Raw genomic sequence first — 20,588 nt, forward strand, 5'->3', positions numbered from 1 at the left:
TCGTGTAAAGCAGGCTTTAGGCTATGTGTCCACGTTGCTTTTTACCTGCTTTTTTGCGGCTTTTTCAACTGCATCGTTTAATGCCAAAATGGATGTGTTCTCCTTTTCAAGCATAGTCTATGGGAATTTGGGTTTCTTGTGCGCACTATGCTGTTCAAAATGCTGCCTTTTTGTGGCAGAAATTTGGGCAAAAACTCAGCTTTTCAAAGAAGCAACATGTCAATTGTTTTTGCCATTTGCGTTTTGAATGGCAAAGCAGAGTTTTTGCTCAAAGGTCTGCCACAAAAGGCTGCAGTTTGAACTGCAAAGTGCGGTCTAGAAAACCAAATTCCCATAGACTATGCTTGAAAAGCAGAACACATCCATTTTGGCATTAAACGCTGCAGTTGAAAAAGCAGCAAAAAAGCAGGTAAAAAGCAACGTGGACACATAGCCTAAGGCTGGACTCACACAAGTGTTAGATGCAATATGTTAATGACCCCCGTCTCAGGCTGTGCTGCGAGCGTGAGTCGAATGTCATGCGACTGTGACCCGATCTTGCAATCAGGTCACAGCTGTGAAGCTGAGTGCGGGCGCTGCAGAGGAGAGGGAGGGGTTAAACCCCCCCATCTCCTCCATTGTCAGCCTGTGCGTATATCGCACTGCACTGGGATAACATCCGAATGCAGTCCGATGTATCTCTCGCACCCATTCACTTGAATGGGTGCGAGAGATATGGCTCTTGCAGAAAATTGCAGCATGTTGCCGCTTTTCTCGCATCCAAAATCTGCATGGGAGAAAAGCTGAACAACTGCTCTCCTTCCTTGACTAACATTGTTCAGAGTGCAGTTCGAGATTTTCCGTGTGGTAGAGAGCCTGGTTGCTAGGTGGCATAGGCAGGCACAGTGGGGAAGGAAGTAGAGAGGAGTGAGGAGTCTGGAAGTGGAGCTCAGAGGGAGCAGACGTGCAGGATCCACGAGTGAGCCAGTTTAGTGTGCAGCTCATGGAGTGCAGACGTGAGGAGCAGACCCTGGAGCTGTTGCAGTCTAAAAGCGTCCGTGCAGTGACTACCGACTGGGGAGATCGGTCACCTGGTAGTGCCAACCCGAAATCCACCCACGGCTAAAGAGAGCAAAGGGATGGCAGAGTAAGGAGACTGCCAGGTAGGTACCAGGCCCGCAAGGGTAACAGGTCCCAGTGCAGAGATAGATTCACCTTTCGTCTGCCAAACCTGCCTGAGGGGGCACTTCAGATCTCCAAGACAACACCACAGAGCCCGTAGCCACGTAGCAAAGAGAGGGCCCATAGTTCACAGGAGGCAAGCAGCCGGAGTGACCTGGTCCAGGCTACAAGCAACGGGCCGAAACGAGGGGAGAACAGGCAGCAGCAACTTCCCTGGGTGACCCCCGTAGGGACTTCAAGTCGGGGTCACCCCCAAAACACAAAGGGCTAAGGAAGGCGAGTTGGTAGTCACCCTCATCAGCCAGCCAGAAGGATACCTGGTTCCAGCCTGGTTCATCCCAGCTACGCCCGGGTTACTCACCTGCCATCAACTGTGAGTAAAAACCCTGAAAGACTGTTTGGACTGTGCCTGAGTCATTCTGTGACCTGTGGTCCCACACACCTACACAGGGCCCTGGGGCTTGCCTCACTCTCGGGAGGCCACTACAGCTGACTGCACCCACCATCAACCCCAGGCACCCCTTAAACTGCAGTGGCGGTCCCCACTGACCGCAATACCGAGAATGGCGTCACGAAAATCCTAAAAGAAGGTTCCCTACCTGTGACCAGACTGTTCCATCCACGTGAAGTCCCTGAAGGTAATGCACCGACACAACAGCACCTGCCCGGGGCTTCACACATGTTCTACGAGGAATGACCAATGGTTGCAGAACCCCAGACAGACTAGTATGAGGAGTCTTCGAGCGCGTACAAACATTGCAATCCTGAACATCATGATCATCATGACCATCTGATCTTTCTCCTTCGACTCCTACTTCTATCAGGTGATATCTCTCCTAATCCCGGTCCACCCCATGCTAACTTTACCCCCTCCCACACCTCCCATAGAAACCCTGCTGACCTTATTAACATTACTTGTACACCCTCACTTCCCTCTTTTAATTGTGCTCTCTGGAATCCACGGTCTGTATGTAACAAGCTTCTTTACATCCACAACTTCTTTCTCAATAACTCTCTTAACCTACTAGCCCTCACTGAAACCTGGATTCAGGATTCTGACACTGCTTCCCCTGCTGCAATTTCCCATGGTGGTTTACACTTTACCCAATCACCAAGACCTGGAAACAGACATGGTAGTGGAGTCGGCTTACTCCTGTCCCCACAATGCACTTTCCAGGTCATCCCCCCAGCTCCATCACTCTCATTCCCATCCTTTGAAGTCCACACCATCAGGCTCTTCCATCCCCTTCCCCTCAGAGTAGCTGTCATATACCGTCCACCAGGCTCACCCACCCAGTTCCTTGACCACTTTTCAGCCTGGCTGCCACACTTCATGTCCTCTTAATTGCCAACCCTCATCCTAGGAGACTTCAACATCCCCATGAACAGCCCCTCTCCCCATCTGCATCCCAGCTTCTATCTCTAACCACGTCCCTTGGCCTCTCACAGCTCTCATCCACTGAGACACATGAAGATGGTAACACCCTTAACCTGGTCTTTTTCAGCTTCTGCTCAATCTCTCACTTTGACAACTCACCTCTTCCCCTCTCTGACCACAACATCCTCTCCTTCAAGCTCACAAACCCTCATCTGCCCCAGCACACTCCCACCTATCACACATTCAGAAACCTACAGGCCATTGACTCTCAGACACTTACAGACTCTCTACACTTCTCACTATCCCCTATCTCCTCACTTTCCTGTCCTAATCTGGCTGTAAAGCACTACAATGACACACTCAGAAGCACCCTGGACCAAGTAGCACCCCTCACCCTCAGAACCTCCAAACACCGAGTAAAACAGCCTTGGCTTCCATCACAAACTCGATTTCTCCAGCGATGCTCTAGGAGTGCCTAACGCCTATGGAGGAAATCCCGCACACCAGAAAACTTCATCCACTACAAGTTCATGTTAAGGACCTACAACTCTTCCCTTCACCTCGCCAAACAGACCTACTTCACCACCCTTATCTCCTCACTATCCAACAATCCAAAAAAGGTCTTTGACACCTTTCACTCCCTCCTCAGTCCCAAAGCACAGACCCCTATCACAGACCTTCATGCTGAAGACCTTGCCTCGTATTTCACCGAGAAAATAGAAAACATCCGCCAAGAGATCAGCTCCCAGCCACCAAGCTTTGTGAATCCCATCCCTCCCCATATCCCATCCAGCTCACTTTCCACATTTGACCCAGTCACAGAGGAGGAAGTCTCCAGGCTCCTCTCTTCTTCTCGTCCTACCACTTGCCCTACTGATCCCTTTCCCTCACACCTACTCCAGTCCCTCTCTCCGGTTGTCACTACTCACTTAACTAAAATCTTCAATCTCTCTCTCTCTTCTGGTATCTTCCCTTCCTCCCTCAAACACTATCATTACTCCATTACTAAAAAAACCCTTCCCTTGATCCGTCCTGCACAAGCAACTACAGACCAGTCTCCAATCTCTCCTTCATCTCTAAACTCTTGGAGCACCTGGTCTACTCTCGTCTCACCCACTACCTTTCCACTCACTCTCTTCTAGATCCTTTACAGTCTGGCTTCCGCCCTTTACACTCAACAGAAACTGCCCTTGTCAAAGTGACCAACGATCTATTGACAGCAAAACGTAACGGTGACGACTCTCTGCTTATTCTTCTTGACCTTTCTGCCGCCTTCGACACTGTTGACCACCATCTCCTTCTCTCTATGCTCCATTCTATCGGCCTAAAGGACACCGTTCTTTCCTGGTTCTCTTCCTATCTTTCTGGCCGCTCATTCAGCGTATCATTTGCTGGCTCCACATCTTCTCCTCTTCCTCTCACTGTTGGGGTCCCTCAAGGCTCAGTCCTTGACCCTCTTCTTTTCTCCCTCTACACTGCCCCAATTGGAATGACCATCAGCAGATTTGGCTTCCAGTACCATCTTTATGCTGATGACACACAGCTATACACCTCATCCCCTGAGCTCACCCCCGCAGTACTACAGAACACAAGTGACTGCCTGACTGCAGTTTGCAACATCATGTCTGCTCTCTATCTGAAACTTAACCTTTCCAAAACTGAACTTCTGCTTTTCCCTCCATCTCCCAACCTTCCTAAATCTGACATCTCCCTCTCTGTGTGTGGCACCACAATAACTCCTAGGCAGCAGGCCCGCTGTCTGGGTGTTATACTTGACACTGATCTCTCCTTCACCTCCCACATACAATCTTTTGCCCGCACCTGCCGCTTGCACCTCAAGAACATCTCTAGAATCCGCACCTTTCTCACAATGGAAACGACAAGACCCTCACCGAGGGCCTGATCCACTCTCGCCTTGACTACTGTAACTCTCTATTAATTGGTCTCCCCCTAACTAGACTCTCTCCTCTACAGTCCATCCTTAATGCAGCAGCCAGGGTCACCTATCTGGCTAACCACTACTCGGATGCCTCTGCTCTGTGCCAGTCATTGCACTGGCTGCCCATATATCACAGGATCCAAATCAAACTGCTTGTTCTCACCAACAAAGCTCTCCACAGTGCAGCACCCCCCTACATCTCCACCCTCCTCTCTGTCTATCATCCCACCCGTTCTCTATGCTCTGCAAATGACTTTCGACTAACATCCACACTAATTCGAACCTCCCACTCCCGAATCCAAGACTTCTTCCGAGCTGCACCAAACCTCTGGAACGCTCTACCCCAAGAAGTTAGGACAAATCACAACTTACTCAGCTTCAGACGCTCCCTAAAAACGCATCTTTTTAGGGCGGCCTATCACACTCGTTAGCCAAACTAATTTCACCTAATCCCTCTACAACTTCACAGAACATAACCCCACATCAAACTCCATGGCACCCAAATGCATCTCAAGGCTCTGGCCAACTGGTCCAGGAAGCCATTATCTATCCCCCATTTCCTTGAGATGGCTGGATTGTCATTGTAAATAAGCACTTGTACCTTGCCCCTCCGCCCATCTCATTGTAGATTGTAAGCTCTGACGAGCAGGGTTGCCCTTTTTTCCCTTTAAATATTGTATCTTCTATAATTGTTACTTGTTTGTATATGTTTATGTATATGATTAGAGTTGAGCGGATCGGCCATAATCCGGGTGAGAGAGAGCGAGAGCGAGAGAGAGAGAGAGCGAGAGAAAAAAAAAAAAAAAAAAACAAACCGGATCCGGATTCTGCACCTCGAGGACTGGCCGGACTCGGATCGGGCACTCAAACCGTGCGGATCCAGATTTTGCGGATCCGGGTCCGCTCAACCCTATATATGATATGTATATGTATATGAGCCTCCTGAATTGTAAAGCGCTGCAGAATATGTTGGCGCTACAGAAATAAAGATTATTATTATTATTATGTAGGTTAGACCACCAAAAACGACGAGAGAGCAGTTCAGTAGTAATTTTACTCCCCGGATATCCTGCCAGAACTGAATCATGATGTTCACTTAAAATTCTAAGACATACATTCGGAGGAACAAACAGTTTACCTGGAGGACAAGCGGCATTGGCGCCCCTCTGAGCTTCCATCTTCTCTTTCTCAAGGTCCAAATATATTGTTGAAATGACAACTCCCTTCTGCAAAATGGGGACAGGCTCGCCATCATTACCTCCCCCTGAAAAACAATGAGATAATGCATCGGCCTTGACGTTTTTATCCCACGGACGATAAGTGACAAAGAAGTTAAATCTTGTGAAAAACAGAGACCACCTTGCCTGCCAAAGGCCCCTTTCAGACGTCCGTGTTTAAACAGGTGCAAGCCACACGTACTGGTATGGTCATCCGTGTGACATACGTGCGTCATACGTGTGACGTCTGTGTTTGCATACGTGTGACATTCGTGTGACTGGTAGCAGTAAAAAATGCATGATTCTAAATTAATTTTTTTTATGTGTAAAAGATGAGCAAAGCCTGAAAAATTATAGATATAGAAAGATAGATCATGATAGATAGATAGATAGATAGATAGATAGATAGATAGAGGGATAGATAGATAGATAGAGATATAAAGATAGAACATATAAAATAGACAGAAAGAAAGAATAGATAGAATAACGATAACCATATAGAGATAGCTAGCTTAGCCAGCTGTTTTACAACATTATTATTGGCTGGGTATTTAAAATAGAGGGAATTCCACGCTCATTTTTTAAAAATTTTAGATTAAAAAAATAACTAAATAAAAATGACATGGGGTCCCCTCCATTTTACAAAAATCAGCCATGGTACAGCAGACAACTGGGGGTTGATATTATTAGGGTGGGAAGGGCTATGATTATTTGGCCCTTTCCAGCCTAACAATAGCAGCCTACAGCTGCCCCAGAAATGGCGCAACCATTTGATGTGCCAATTCTGATGCTGGACCCAGCTCTTTCCGTTGCCCTGGTGTGGTGGCAAACAGGGTAATATTTGTGGGGTTGATGCCAGCTCCAGCTGACATCAACCCCTGGTATTCGTAATGGGTGGGGTCTAGCAGACACCCCCATCACTAATTCAGTAGATGAAAGAATAAAGTTTATTTGAATAAAAAAACCTGACTCCAGCCCTCATTCACCAATTTATTTGAATTTTATAAATAAATTAAAAAAAGTCCGCCATAATCCATGGTGAGGATTCACGACGTTCCCCAAAAGCAAACCTGAAAAGACATACAAAGAGAAGATTATTCAATAAATAAAGACAAGAGACAACCTCTTTTCTAATTTATTTCCCTATCAAAGCCATAATGCTGGTCCGCCATAATATAACGTCGATCCCATACTGCTGTCACATTCAATGGAGAACTGAACGTTCCCCATTGATTGTGAGAGCAGCCTCTGTAGGCACACATACACTGCTGTGTATGCTTTCCTACGGTGACCTGGACCTTATAAGGTCAGCCCAGGTCATCGCAGGGGCGCCCTAAGCAGTGTGTGTGAGGGCCCGCCAGTGACGTCACGGATTAATTGGAGTTCACAATGAACTCAGATGACATCCTGATGACACCCCCGTGACATCCGCGCTACAGCGGGTGTTGCGGCAGTAACGTCACGGTTTCATCGGAGTTCACAATGAACTCTGATGAACCCATGAAGTGACAGTCGCTAAACCCGCAGTAGCACAGGTGTGTCATCAGGATGTCATCTGAGTTCATTGTGAACTCCGTTGACATCCTGACCTCACTGCGCACACACACTGCTGGACACTCACCTGTCCCCATCGATGAGGTCCTCGGCACTGAAGTCGCCAATGCTGCTGCTTCCAGGCTGGAGGTGCAGTGAATAATCAATGAGTATAATGAATGGGTGTCAGAAGCAGGAGGCAGCAGAGCTGAAAACAGCAGCGCTGGATACAGGTGAATATAGAAAAAAAAATGTATTACAAAGACCCGTGTTTTCTCTGGTACGCGTCACTCTGATGTCACACGGACCACATCAGTGTGTGGTACGTGTGACATCAGTGCTGCCGGAGAAAAAACAGACATGTCATCGTGTGTGCTTGTGGGGCCACGTGTGAGAAACACCATAGACTGACAAGGGTACGTGTGGCATCCGTTTTAAACACGGATGTCATACGTACCTGAAAAACGAACGTCTGAAACCGGCCTAAGGCCCCCTTCACAAGTCTGTGAAAATCACGCACGTGTTTTACGGACGTGTCAAAGGTGCGTTTTCCCCTCCGTGTGCCGTGTTTATTGCACTACGTGTGTTCTCCGTGATAACATACGGAGAACGGGAACTTTCAACTCACCTGTCCCTGGCGTCGCTGTCCATGGTGTTGAACTTCGGTCTCCAGCCCTGCAGACTCCCCGCTACTGCTGCTTCCGGCCGCAGTGTAGTGAATATTAAATGAGCATTATGAGCGGCGGTCGGAAGCAAGTGACAGCAGCGGCAGAGACAGAAGGGCTGGAGAAGGTGAGTAAAGATTTGTTATTTTTTTCTCTGACGTGTGTTTTCTCCGGGGCGTGTCACACGGGACCGCATCCACACTACATCCGTGTGGTCCGTATGCTGGCCATGTGACACCCGTGATACCGGAAAAAACGTGGACATGTCTACGTGTGGAACACACGGACACGCGTATGCTCCACACATATACATGTTCCGTTTCATTAATTTTAATGGGTCTACGTGTGCCCGTGTCTTCGGTACATGCGGGCACGGACCTAGCACGTACCGGAGACACGGACGTGTGAAGGGGGCCTAAGAGTAAGTAGTTTAGCAGATTCCAAACACAGCACATGTTTATGATCAGTAAGGATCATGAGGTAATTAGCAATAGAGAACAGCTGGCCAAAACTTTCATTCAGAGTTCAGGAGACTAGAGGAACTACTGAACCCTAGCAGCGCTGGATAAAGGAGAAGTTGCACACCCAGCAGTATTAACCTGTGCAAGTGTGTATGAAGCCCAGCACTGATCTCCTGACACCAGAAATAGGAGAGATCACTCTCCATTGTGGTACCCTCTAGACCCCATTGATTGACCAAATAAAGCAGAAGTATTGAACCTAAACAGACTCAATGCTGCTCCTTTTAGAAACCAGTACATAATCAAAACAGTCAACAATTGGAGTTATACTTTATATGCATCCCACACTGTGCCATAAAACAGCCCTTTCTTAATTCTAAAAAAAAAAAATAATAATTATTAATTGTCTTAAGTGTTTTCTTCATAACATTCTAATCCTATATGTACCTGTGATTTTATATTGCATCACCTAATTTTTTTCTTCCAGAGGTTCTGGATTGTGGTCCTTGTGAGGCCGGCTGTAGAGGAGGATATGTTTGGGACGCTTATATAACTGTCATGAAGCTACGTAAGATATAATATATTTACTGTCCAGAAATACAAAATGTATCATGTAGTATAAATCATCTCAATTACAGTAAAAGAAAAAGTAGTTGGCACTTCACCTTCCTTAAAAAATTCAAGATTCTTTATTCATGGCTCCTTAAAAACACAAGCTGCTCTGAGATGCAAGGAGAACATGGACGTAGTGCCTATTTATATATTTTTTTTCTATTTATTCACTGCATTTAATAAAAAATCTCAACTGCTACTAAAAATTTACATGGCTTGGTCTGACGATCAGTGTGCCATGTTTTATTTTTCTAATTAATTATTCATGGTGCCTTTGTTAATACATTTTTACATTACGATGAAGGTGTTGAAGTATACAACAACCACAGGCTTATACTGTGGCGGGACTATCTTAGGCCTCTGCCACACTCACTTGAAAATCACGCACGTGCCGCAAGACATGTATTTCCGTACGTGTTGCGTGTGGTAAGTACGTGTCTCGGGTATGTGCGGTCCACGTGTGTTCTCTGTGTGCTATCCGCGATGTGGTCCTTGCTGCTGTCCAGGGTGCTGATCTTCGGCTCCAGCCACGCCCACTCCCCGCTGACGTTGCTTCCGACCGAGTGGAGGGGCAGAGATCAGCGCCCGTGACTGCACGCCCACCTCCTTAACACGCTCATAACAAGCGGCGGCCGGCATGAACAGTTTGCAGTGGGAGAATCTGCGGGGCTGAAGGAGGGGAGTATGTGTTTTTTCTTATTTAAAATTAATGACACGTGTTCTCCGGCGCGTGACACGCGTGACACACGGAACTGCATCCACACTACATCCGTGTGGTACGGGTGTGGGCCGTGTGACACCCATGCTTCTGGAGAATACGTGGACATGTCAGCGTGCGAAACTCACGGACACACGTAAGTACGGAACGGACACACGTTCTGTTCCAAAATACTTACTTGTGTCCAAGCAATAATGAAAACATAGGTCCACGTGTCTCCAGTACGTGAAAAAACTGCCAAACACGTACCGGAGGCACGGATGTGTGTCGGAGGCCTTAAGCAGAGAGCAGATAATAACTGTTATAATATTTTTGTATTCATTTGGTAATCACAGTTGTTTTACACACCTTTTTTCTTTCCCACTTCCCTTTTTTTTTTTGGGTGTGTTATTGGTTCAGATCTAGAGTTGAGTGAGTACCTAACTATTCATACTCGCTATATGTGCTGCCCAGGGTAGTCTTGGGAATGTCCCAAGACTCGGTCCCGGGCAGTGTACGTCTTGGGAATGTCACGCTGGTTTCCGTTGCCCGGTCCCGTGCCCTGGGCCCTTTTTGTAATGGGGGTGTATTTACAAGGGATTATAGTTAGTGTTCATGTGTGACGCCACTTGCGGTGTTGCGGCTATAGGGATGGAGCCGCTGCTGCAGAATGTCACTACTGGGGCTGGTGTTATTTGCAGCCTGGATGGTAGGCCCTCCGCAAGCAGGGCTGGACCCCAGAGGTTGGGTGATGTGACAGGTGTTAGAAGAAGGGAGTCCACACCAAAGTTCAGTGTAACTGGTCTTTTTACTCACTGCTGGTTGGTGGTAACTGGTTGCCTGAGGCCGGCTGGTTTCACCTCCAGGTCCCCTTCGTTCCAGTGCCAGTTTGGTTCTCTGGTACCTTCTTCCCCTGCACCGGTCTCTGGTAAATAGGTCCCCGTGGTGTAGAGCAGCTGGGGGTTCCAGTCTTGTGGTTTGTCCAGTTCTGTCTGCCTGACGGTAGGGTGAACCCTGTAGGGTTGGAGTCTCTGGTCCTGTCCCCGGTTCTCCCTTTGCTACTAGCTCTTCAGATTCTTAAGGGTCAGTGAGGTCCTTGATGGTCCCCTTGCTGTGCAGGTGTTAACAGGTCGGCTTGGAGCTCTTTCCTGTCCTAGGGTCCTATACCCAGTTGGTGCTTAGTTCCGGGAGTACTCCACCGTACTCTACCGGCAACCACTCTCCTGGGTACCAGGTCACCGTTAACCCGCGTCAGTCCATCTTCTCACTCCACCACTGTCAACTCTCGACTGTCCACAGTCTGCCCCTCCCACCTGGTCAACTAGTGTACTGGCTCCACCTCTAGGCGGCCATCCATTGGTCTGACCCTAGCTGGGTACCATTGTATGGGGGATTGTTGGGGAAAAACTGGGATTATCTGGGTTTTTGATGTTACCGGCACTGGATCTCCGGATACCTAAGGGGGTAGGGCCCAGCATCCTGGCGGGGATACAGAACCTTGTGGCACTCTGATGGGTTCAGGGGCGCTACACTATACTCATAATGAGTACTGTCTAATACTCGCGTATTCATTCCGAATAGGGAAAAACCTCGCAAAGTAAAGAGTAACCCGAATGCCGTACTATTCCTGTGAGTTGCGAATAGTTTGGAATTCGGGGTACTTGTTACTTTGCGAGTTTTCCCCATTGACTTGAATTGCACACGCTATTCGGAATTAATGCGCGAGTATTAGACAGTGCTCTTTATGAGTATAGTGAGTGCAAATAGTTAGATACTCGCTCATTTCTATTCAGATCCCATATACATCTGTAGTCCGTCTCTTCCTATGTGTTTTTTTTTCCGGAACAGTTATAATAAATGCGCTCAGCTTACCATAAAACAAGCCCTCGCATAATTTCATCAACCGTCCAAGATGGGAGCACGTCTTCAAATATAAACAACATTCTTAGTGAGGTTTATCATCTATTGCTTTTATGGCATTATATGAATATTTAATTATATTTATTAATAAAATTCAATATTACTTTTCTTTTATTTTCATTGTAGAGGGATTGGTAAATGAAACACAATATGAATACGTAGGGGTAACACGGAAATGTAGAAACATTATTTCTCCAAAAACTTACATATATGACTTCATAATGCTCCCTAAAAATGAACAAGGTAAGAATTCTAATACTGAGATAAAATTTACTTTTTGTGTAGTGTTTATTGAACAGAAATGCTGCTGATATTCCCCCCAAAAAAGTTATATACTGTGGTATAATTCTACTAAAGAGAAATTTCACTTTTAACAGGAGGAGGGAATATTGTCAGGACCAACTATCTTGGTGATTTGACCCCTTCATCCCCCAGCCTGTTTTCACTTTCATGAACGGGCTAATGATTTCAATTCTGACTAGTGTCACTTTGGCAGGTTATAACTCTGAAAAAAATTTAAATAAATTGGTGAATGAGGGATGCAGTTGGGGGAGGGGTCGTTTCAAACAAAATTTATTTTTCTATTTCCAAATACTGGATTAATAATAGGGGGGTGTCTGCCAGACACCCACCCATTACTAATACCAGGGCTTCATGCCAGCTGACAATTCATAGCTGGCATCAACCCCATACATTACCCAGTAGACACTGCACCATGGCAACTGGAAGAGCCAAGTACAAACGCCAGAATCTCATGGATGCACCAGTTCTGGGTTGGCTGCAAGCTGCTATTTTTAGGCTGGGAAAGGCCAAATAACCATGGCCCTTCCCACCCTATTAATATCAGCCCCCAGTTGTCTGCTCTCCCTTTGCTGACTTTGAAAAAAATGGGGGGCGACCCCATACCAGTTTGTTTTTTTTAATAATTTAAAAAAAGAAAAAAAAAATCAGCATGGGTGCCCTTCTATTTTTCAAAACCAGCCAAGGTACAACTGATAGCTAAGAGTTGTAGCCCACAGCTTCGGCTGTACTTGTGCTGGTTATGAAAACTAGGGGGAATCCAAAGTCATTGTTTTCCTTAAATGATTTATGAATTTTGCTAAATAGCTGTACAAGCTATATAACCATCTATATCTATCTATCTATCTATCCATCCCTCTATCTATCTATCCATCCATCCATCCATCCATCCAATCAATCCATCCATCCAATCTACTCCAGCTCTCTAGATACCATTTATCTATCATTTTGCAAGCTTTGCACATGTTTTACACCAAGAAAATAATTTATTTATTTTAGTATGTGTTTATTTGCTTGTACGCGTCACACAGATGTGACATGGATGCCATCCGTGTGATGTCCGTATTTGACTCATCCTGCTGGAAAAAAACCTGACTTGTCTCCGTGTAAATCACCGAGGCACCCAGGTGTTTCACATGGACACAGAGTGTGTAAAATCATATAGGTGTGAAGATCTCTATTGAGATTACTTAGTAGGCATGTGAACATGTCTCCTGTGCCTGTCAAAATGGACACCACACGTACCGGAGACACGGAGGTGTGAAGGAGGCCTTACTCAGCTCTGCAGCCAATGATCCATGATGTGGCCAGTTTAACATGCTCAAACTGATGAAAGGTAATCACTAGTATGATAGGGAGGAATATGAAACGCATATTTAATTACATATTGACTTTGTTTTTTTCTTTAAGAAATGGCCAATTATGTCAAGAACAATGGAACCATTGCCGTGGCCATCAACATTGCTCCTCTGAAGGTAAATATGCTGTAAGCAGTAAATAAATATATACACTTAGTATCTACGGTATATATTTCTGGTGTGTATTGTGTATATATACATTGTATTTCCTAGAATAAGAAGGAAGAATAATGGGAGAAAACTTTTTACATATGTGGTCTCCTGATACCAAAAACTCGGGTTTGTAAGTGAAGTGATACAGAAACTGTAGGGCGTGACAAGGTCACTATTCAAAAAATCCCCTATTACCGCTCGTATGACAAGGAGCGAATCTTCCTCCTCCATGGCCCAGCACAAGTGGTGCAATGTAGTGATCTTTGCCTGCGGCAAGAATTCACACTTTCATAGTTAGGCTGCTTTCACACATCCGGTTTTTCCTGTGCGGCACAATCCGGCACTTTGCATAAAAAACGCAACCGTTTTTTTTTTGCTGCCGGTTGCGATTTTTTTGCATAGACTAACATTAGTGCCACATTGTGCCGCATGGGCTTGCGTTCCGTCCGTTTTTTGCCGCATGTGGCAGATTTAGCCGATGCGGCCGCCGGATGGAACGTTCCCTGGCACGTTTTTTTGTGCAGCAAAAAAAAACCGCATCGCGCCGCATCCGTCCGATGCGGCGCATTTTCCTATGCATGCCTATGGAGGCCGGATGCGGCAAAACCGCATCCGGCCGCCGCATGAGGTTTTTGCCACTGCGCATGCTCAGTAGCCTGCCGCAAGCGACAAAAACCGGACGGGCCGCATGTAAAAACTTATGCAAAGGATGCGGTGTTTTCGCCGCATCCGTTGCATAGGTTTCACAGCCGGATTGAGGTGCACTGCTCAAACCGGATGTGTGAAAGCAGCCTTAGGCTTACCATGGAGGGTTGTGGGATCCTGATTTGTATACCAGGATCCTACATCAGATCCCAATGTGATTTTTGGTCCTGAAGAAGGAGAATAGTCTCTGAAACGCAGAGCTGAATAAAGATCAAAGATTTCTATCTACTTGGTCTTGGATTTTCTTCCACGGCAGCGCGGCGTTTATCCCTTTCCTTGATCTGCACCTATTATCTTCCACCGGGTATCTGCAGCAGCCATTGGTATAGGTTTATACAGTGGTTGTAACTTTCACAACTACTACAGATGAGCCTTCCTGATCCCTTCCTATCCACTACTCTAATCGGGTAAAACCCTATCTGCACTTTTTGTTTCCCTGAATTTGTTTTTATGATCCTGCATCATGGAAGTTCAGACTCAACTTTAACTAGAAAGTTTGTTTCTTTAGCCTGACATTAGGGATATTTGTGTACATTTCAATTAATAAGTTACATTTAGTAAAATCGTTAGTCTGTAGCTGTCAACTGTTTTCTTAAATACTCAACTTCCTCCTTCCTAACCCCTTCCATTTTTTACAAGAAGATGGCTATACATGCATGTCTTAAGGCAGGGGTCAGGAACCTACGGCTCGCGAGCCAGATTTGGCTCTTTTGATGGCTGCATCTAGCTCACCGACAATTCTTTAATAAAAAAAATACCATATTTTCAGGTTTGTAAAACGCACTTTGTCCCCCCAAAACTGGCAGAAAAATGGGGGTCTTAGAAACCGCATATGGCTTACCCGGGCGGCAGTGGTGATGCAGGGTCGGCGATACTGCGGGCTTGTGGGGTGTCATGGTGGCGGGCTGCTTTGAATCTCCCACAGTTGACGAGATCGACTTAAAGAAAATGGCCGCGTAGGCAACGCGTGCACAGATAGAACTCCGCGGCCATTTTCTTAAAATCCATCACATCGATCTACGCGTGCGCCACGGCCATTTTCTCGCATTGCACTCGTGCGACACATACGTCAGTGTGACTCTACCCAAACAGTAAAAATAAATTAATAAAAAAATTGGCATAGGGTGTCCCCATATTATGATACTTAGCAAAGATAAAGCCCATGGCTACAGGCTGCAGCCCCCAGCCCTGTGCTTATCTTGGCTGTGTATCTAAATAAATACAGTCCGAGTCCGCTCATCCCTAATGGGGAGCAGTCATGAATCAGACAAGCTATAGATGAGGCAGCAGACCGTTCTTTTCAATATCATGTACAGAAACAAGAACAGGGTGGCTAGAACAGGGGATACACTACTTTAACTGGAAACTAGTGAATAAAAATAGAGAAATGTATTTATACATACACACACACAGACACACACACACACACACACACACAGACACAGACACACACACACACACACACACACACACACACACACAACACCTACCAAAGTATTTCCCACTGCTGAATTAGAGCAACGGTGGATGAGATGGAGATATCACAGAAACGTGGCAAGGTGACTAGTATAGTACCATATACTGAAATCCCTGGGCACAAACATTAAGAAATAACTGCTAGCCGGACCCTTAAAGCTTAACAGTCATTTTAAATTTAATTTCATAAATCAATAGGACACATGAAAATAAGGAGCTTTGTAATATATTTTATCAGAGAAATCTGCTTCTTTCGCTGACAGAATTGATCAGTCATTATCAAAAATCTCAATTTTGAGGTCAAATCTGTATTCAGTGAAGACTTTGCCATTACTGATATAAGACATAGAAGCATTACTGATGAGAATTTAGAATGGGCTTACACAATTTGATCAAAATGTGCACTATTCACCTTAAATTTATAAGTACAGTGGAACCTTGGTTAGCGACAACAATCCGTTCTGGGAGTGTGCTTGTAAACCAAGTTACTCGTTTAGCAAAGCAAGATTTCCCATAGGAAATAATGCAAGATCAGACAATTCATTTCACAACTTGTTCAATGTCCCATCCTGGTCCCCTATTGTGCCATTCCACACACGTACAAACACACATATTATGCTCTCCTTACTTTCATTTCCGTTCCCTCGCCGGCCTCCTAGTTCTTGTAGTCCGCCGGTACAGGATGTCTATCGGGTAACCATTGCGACCGATGTCGCAGACTCCGCTGCCAGAGCGCTGACGTCAAAGGCAGGAGCCGCTTGCCTCTGATTGGTCATCGTGCTGCCTTTGAGAAGCGGCTGATAGGGGAAGCTCCAGCATCGGTCGCGATGATTACCCGATACACATACTGTACCGGTGAACTACAAGAACCAGGAGGCCGGCGAGGGAACAGAAGGCAAGGTGAGCATAATATATGTGTATGTGTGTGTGTGTGTGTGTGTTTGTGCGTGCTTGTGTGTATTTGTGTGGACTGCAAGAGCGGGTTAGAGTGCGGTGGATGTTTGGAACCGGAAGTGTGTGCAGTATTTTGCTCGTACAGTAAAGCATTGCTCGTAAACAGAGTTACAAATTTACAGCAAGCTTTGCTTGTATAGTGAAATACTCGCACACCGGGTTACTTGTAAACCGAGGTTCCACTGTACACAGTCTATTTAGTAGTAAAGAAATTCAAGATTTACCGTATTTAGTCGATGTTTCCACAAATCTCAATGCACAGTCGCATTTGTTGATAGCGATTGCAGGACTAGCAACCTGAAACTACATACAGTAGATTTTCTTTTGCTGAGAAGTGTTTGTCAATTTTGTTTTTTCTTTCCCCACAGAAGTGAATGTCATTGTACTATACAGTATGTATAACTAATCATTAATTATTCTTTAAATGAATACAGCATTATAAAGAAGGAGTGATTGATCAAGAATCCTGTGAGACCGTTGCAGACCATGCAGTTTTATTAGTGGGATATAATCTAAAAGGTAAATCCTAATTCATGTCCAGTTTGTTCCGAAAATGAGGTGTTCATAACATACGCATGTGAATGTTTGGTTTCTGTTAGGTCAGAACGCAATGTGAAAGCGACCTATGTTCAGTGATCCAATCGGGGCTTCCGTCCTAACCCACCGCAAAACGGGTTTTGTGAAGCATGCGCCGACGGGGCCATTGACTAGAATTGTGCAGACGGAGTCACCATGTGCTCTGTTGTGCATCATTTTTTCTGCAGGTGGACACCCAGAAATGGACACCTAGACGCACTCTATGTCTGGGTGTCCGTTTGCAGAAAGCGCATACGCCTGAAATGGTGCATAACAGAGCACACAGTGACTCCTTTTGCACCATTATAGTCAATGGCCCCGTCGGCGCATGCATTCGAAACCAGTTTTGCTGTGGGTTCGGACGGAAGCCCCGATGGGACCACTGAACAGGTTTTTTTTTAGGAAAAAGGTCACCATTTTGTAGAAAAATCTTGCGCTAAAGAGAAAATAGAAGAGGAAATAGTTGTGAATTTTAGAATTTTACTATGAGATTTTTTAGTCTGTCTAAATTGTAAAAAAAAAATGCAGCAATAACGGCATGGTACAATATTTAAATAAAGAAAAGTGGGCAAGCCAGGAGGACACCGGAGGAGGAAGAAATGCCGAGGACCCAACCCACAAAGAATTGACACCTTGCATACAAAAATACTATGATTAGAACGTGTAAAATTCACAAGGTGCGGACGTGAAGCGATACCTCATGGAGCCCTTCCTACAAGTCATTGGGTATGGTGGCTGCATGGAGTGGCCTCTACGCTCACCTGACCTGACCCCATTGGACTTCTTTCTGTGAGGTCACATCAAACAGCAGGTGTATGCGACCCCTCCACCAACATTGCAGGACCTACGACGACGTATCACAGATGCTTGTGCAAACGTGTCACCTACCATATTGCACAACGTGCAGCAAGATACAGTATGCTGTCCAGAGTCCAGATGTGCATTGCAGCTGACGGTGGCCACTTTGAGCATCAAAGTTAAAGGAGCGCCATATGCGTGACCAGCATTCAATGTTTTGGGGGGGGCATGGGTTTCATATCATAGCATTTCTGTATGCAAGGTGTCAATTCGTATTGAATTGTTGATGCCCTACAACTTTGTAATTCACTTTGTTTCTCCTTCTTGTCCCGTTTGAGATAAAAATGCTAACTCCGTTGTCTTCCACCAGGTGGCGCTATAGGCGGTTTCATAGCGTAGCGCATGGCTACTTTACTATACCTAGACACCACTTCTATGCCTATAGCTGCCGCCGTTCTCAAGTTAATGGCGGTGGACAGAATATGGGTGGACACACCATAATAATATATATATTATATATATATATATATATATATATATATATATATATATATATATATATATATATATATATATATACACATATATATATATACACACACACACACACACACACACATATATATACTATATATACTAACACACATATAAACACACACATATACCGTATACATATATATATATATTATATACACATACATACACACACACACACACACGTACATATATACACACATGTATATGTATATATATATATTATATATATATATATATATATATATATACAGTTAGGTCCAGAAATATTTGGACAGTGACACAATTTTCGCGAGTTGGGCTCTGCATGCCACCACATTGGATTTGAAATGAAACCTCTACAACAGAATTCAAGTGCAGATTGTAACGTTTAATTTGAAGGTTTGAACAAAAATATCTGATAGAAATTGTAGGAATTGTCACATTTCTTTACAAACACTTCACATTTTAGGAGGTCAAAAGTAATTGGACAAATAAACCAAACCCAAAAAAAAAATATTTATTTTCAATATTTTGTTGCGAATCCTTTGGAGGCAATCACTGCCTTAAGTCTGGAACCCATGGACATCACCAAACGCTGGGTTTCCTCCTTATTAATGCTTTGCCAGGCCTTTACAGCCGCAGCCTTCAGGTCTTGCTTGTTTGTGGGTCTTTCCGTCTTAAGTCTGGATTTGAGCAAGTGAAATGCATGCTCAATTGGGTTAAGATCTGGTGATTGACTTGGCCATTGCAGAATGTTCCACTTTCTTGCACTCATGAACTCCTGGGTAGCTTTGGCTGTATGCTTGGGGTCATTGTCCATCTGTACTATGAAGCGCCGTCCGATCAACTTTGCGGCATTTGGCTGAATCTGGGCTGAAAGTATATCCCGGTACACTTCAGAATTCATCCGGCTACTCTTGTCTGCTGTTATGTCATCAATAAACACAAGTGACCCAGTGCCATTGAAAGCCATGCATGCCCATGCCATCACGTTGCCTCCACCATGTTTTACAGAGGATGTGGTGTGCCTTGGATCATGTGCCGTTCCCTTTCTTCTCCAAACTTTTTTCTTCCCATCATTCTGGTACAGGTTGATCTTTGTCTCATCTGTCCATAGAATACTTTTCCAGAACTGAGCTGGCTTCATGAGGTGTTTTTCAGCAAATTTAACTCTGGCCTGTCTATTTTTGGAATTGATGAATGGTTTGCATCTAGATGTGAACCCTTTGTATTTACTTTCATGGAGTCTTCTCTTTACTGTTGACTTAGAGACAGATACACCTACTTCACTGAGAGTGTTCTGGACTTCAGTTGATGTTGTGAATGGGTTCACCTTCACCAAAGAAAGTATGCGGCGATCATCCACCACTGTTGTCATCCGTGGACGCCCAGGCCTTTTTGAGTTCCCAAGCTCACCAGTCAATTCCTTTTTTCTCAGAATGTACCCGACTGTTGATTTTGCTACTCCAAGCATGTCTGCTATCTCTCTGATGGATTTTTTCTTTTTTTTCAGCCTCAGGATGTTCTGCTTCACCTCAATTGAGAGTTCCTTAGACCGCATGTTGTCTGGTCACAGCAACAGCTTCCAAATGCAAAACCACACACCTGTAATCAACCCCAGACCTTTTAACTACTTCATTGATTACAGGTTAACAAGGGAGACGCCTTCAGAGTTAATTGCAGCCCTTAGAGTCCCTTGTCCAATTACTTTTGGTCCCTTGAAAAAGAGGAGGCTATGCATTACAGAGCTATGATTCCTAAACCCTTTCTCCGATTTGGATGTGAAAACTCTCATATTGCAGCTGGGAGTGTGCACTTTCAGCCCATATTATATATAATTGTATTTCTGAACATGTTTTTGTAAACAGCTAAAATAACAAAACTTGTGTCACTGTCCAAATATTTCTGGACCTAACTGTATATATATATATATATATATATATATATATATATATATATATATATATATATATATATATACACACACACACACACACATACACACACACAGTAACATAGTTTCTAAGGCTGAAGGAAGACCTTATGTCCATCTAGTTCAGCCTAGATGAACATACACAGCTGTGTACACACACACACACACACACACACACACACACACACACACAGACACGTACTGTACACATGCTGGACATACACACATACACACAC

At 44.9% G+C, this 20,588-nt stretch overlaps 1 protein-coding gene across 1 annotated transcript in view; it reads left to right on the forward strand.

Moving 5' to 3' along the window:
* Positions 1-20,588, forward strand: part of LOC142254609 (cathepsin W-like) — a 41,763-nt gene that overhangs the window by 16,658 nt on the left and 4,517 nt on the right. Inside the window, exons 6-9 of the mRNA XM_075325737.1 lie at positions 8,842-8,922; positions 11,710-11,826; positions 13,294-13,358; positions 16,964-17,048. Coding sequence (XP_075181852.1) covers positions 8,842-8,922; positions 11,710-11,826; positions 13,294-13,358; positions 16,964-17,048 — 348 coding nt within the window. The remainder of the gene's footprint in view (positions 1-8,841; positions 8,923-11,709; positions 11,827-13,293; positions 13,359-16,963; positions 17,049-20,588) is intronic.

Source organism: Anomaloglossus baeobatrachus, chromosome 10 (assembly GCF_048569485.1).
Source record: "Anomaloglossus baeobatrachus isolate aAnoBae1 chromosome 10, aAnoBae1.hap1, whole genome shotgun sequence".
Lineage (NCBI taxonomy): Eukaryota > Metazoa > Chordata > Amphibia > Anura > Aromobatidae > Anomaloglossus > Anomaloglossus baeobatrachus.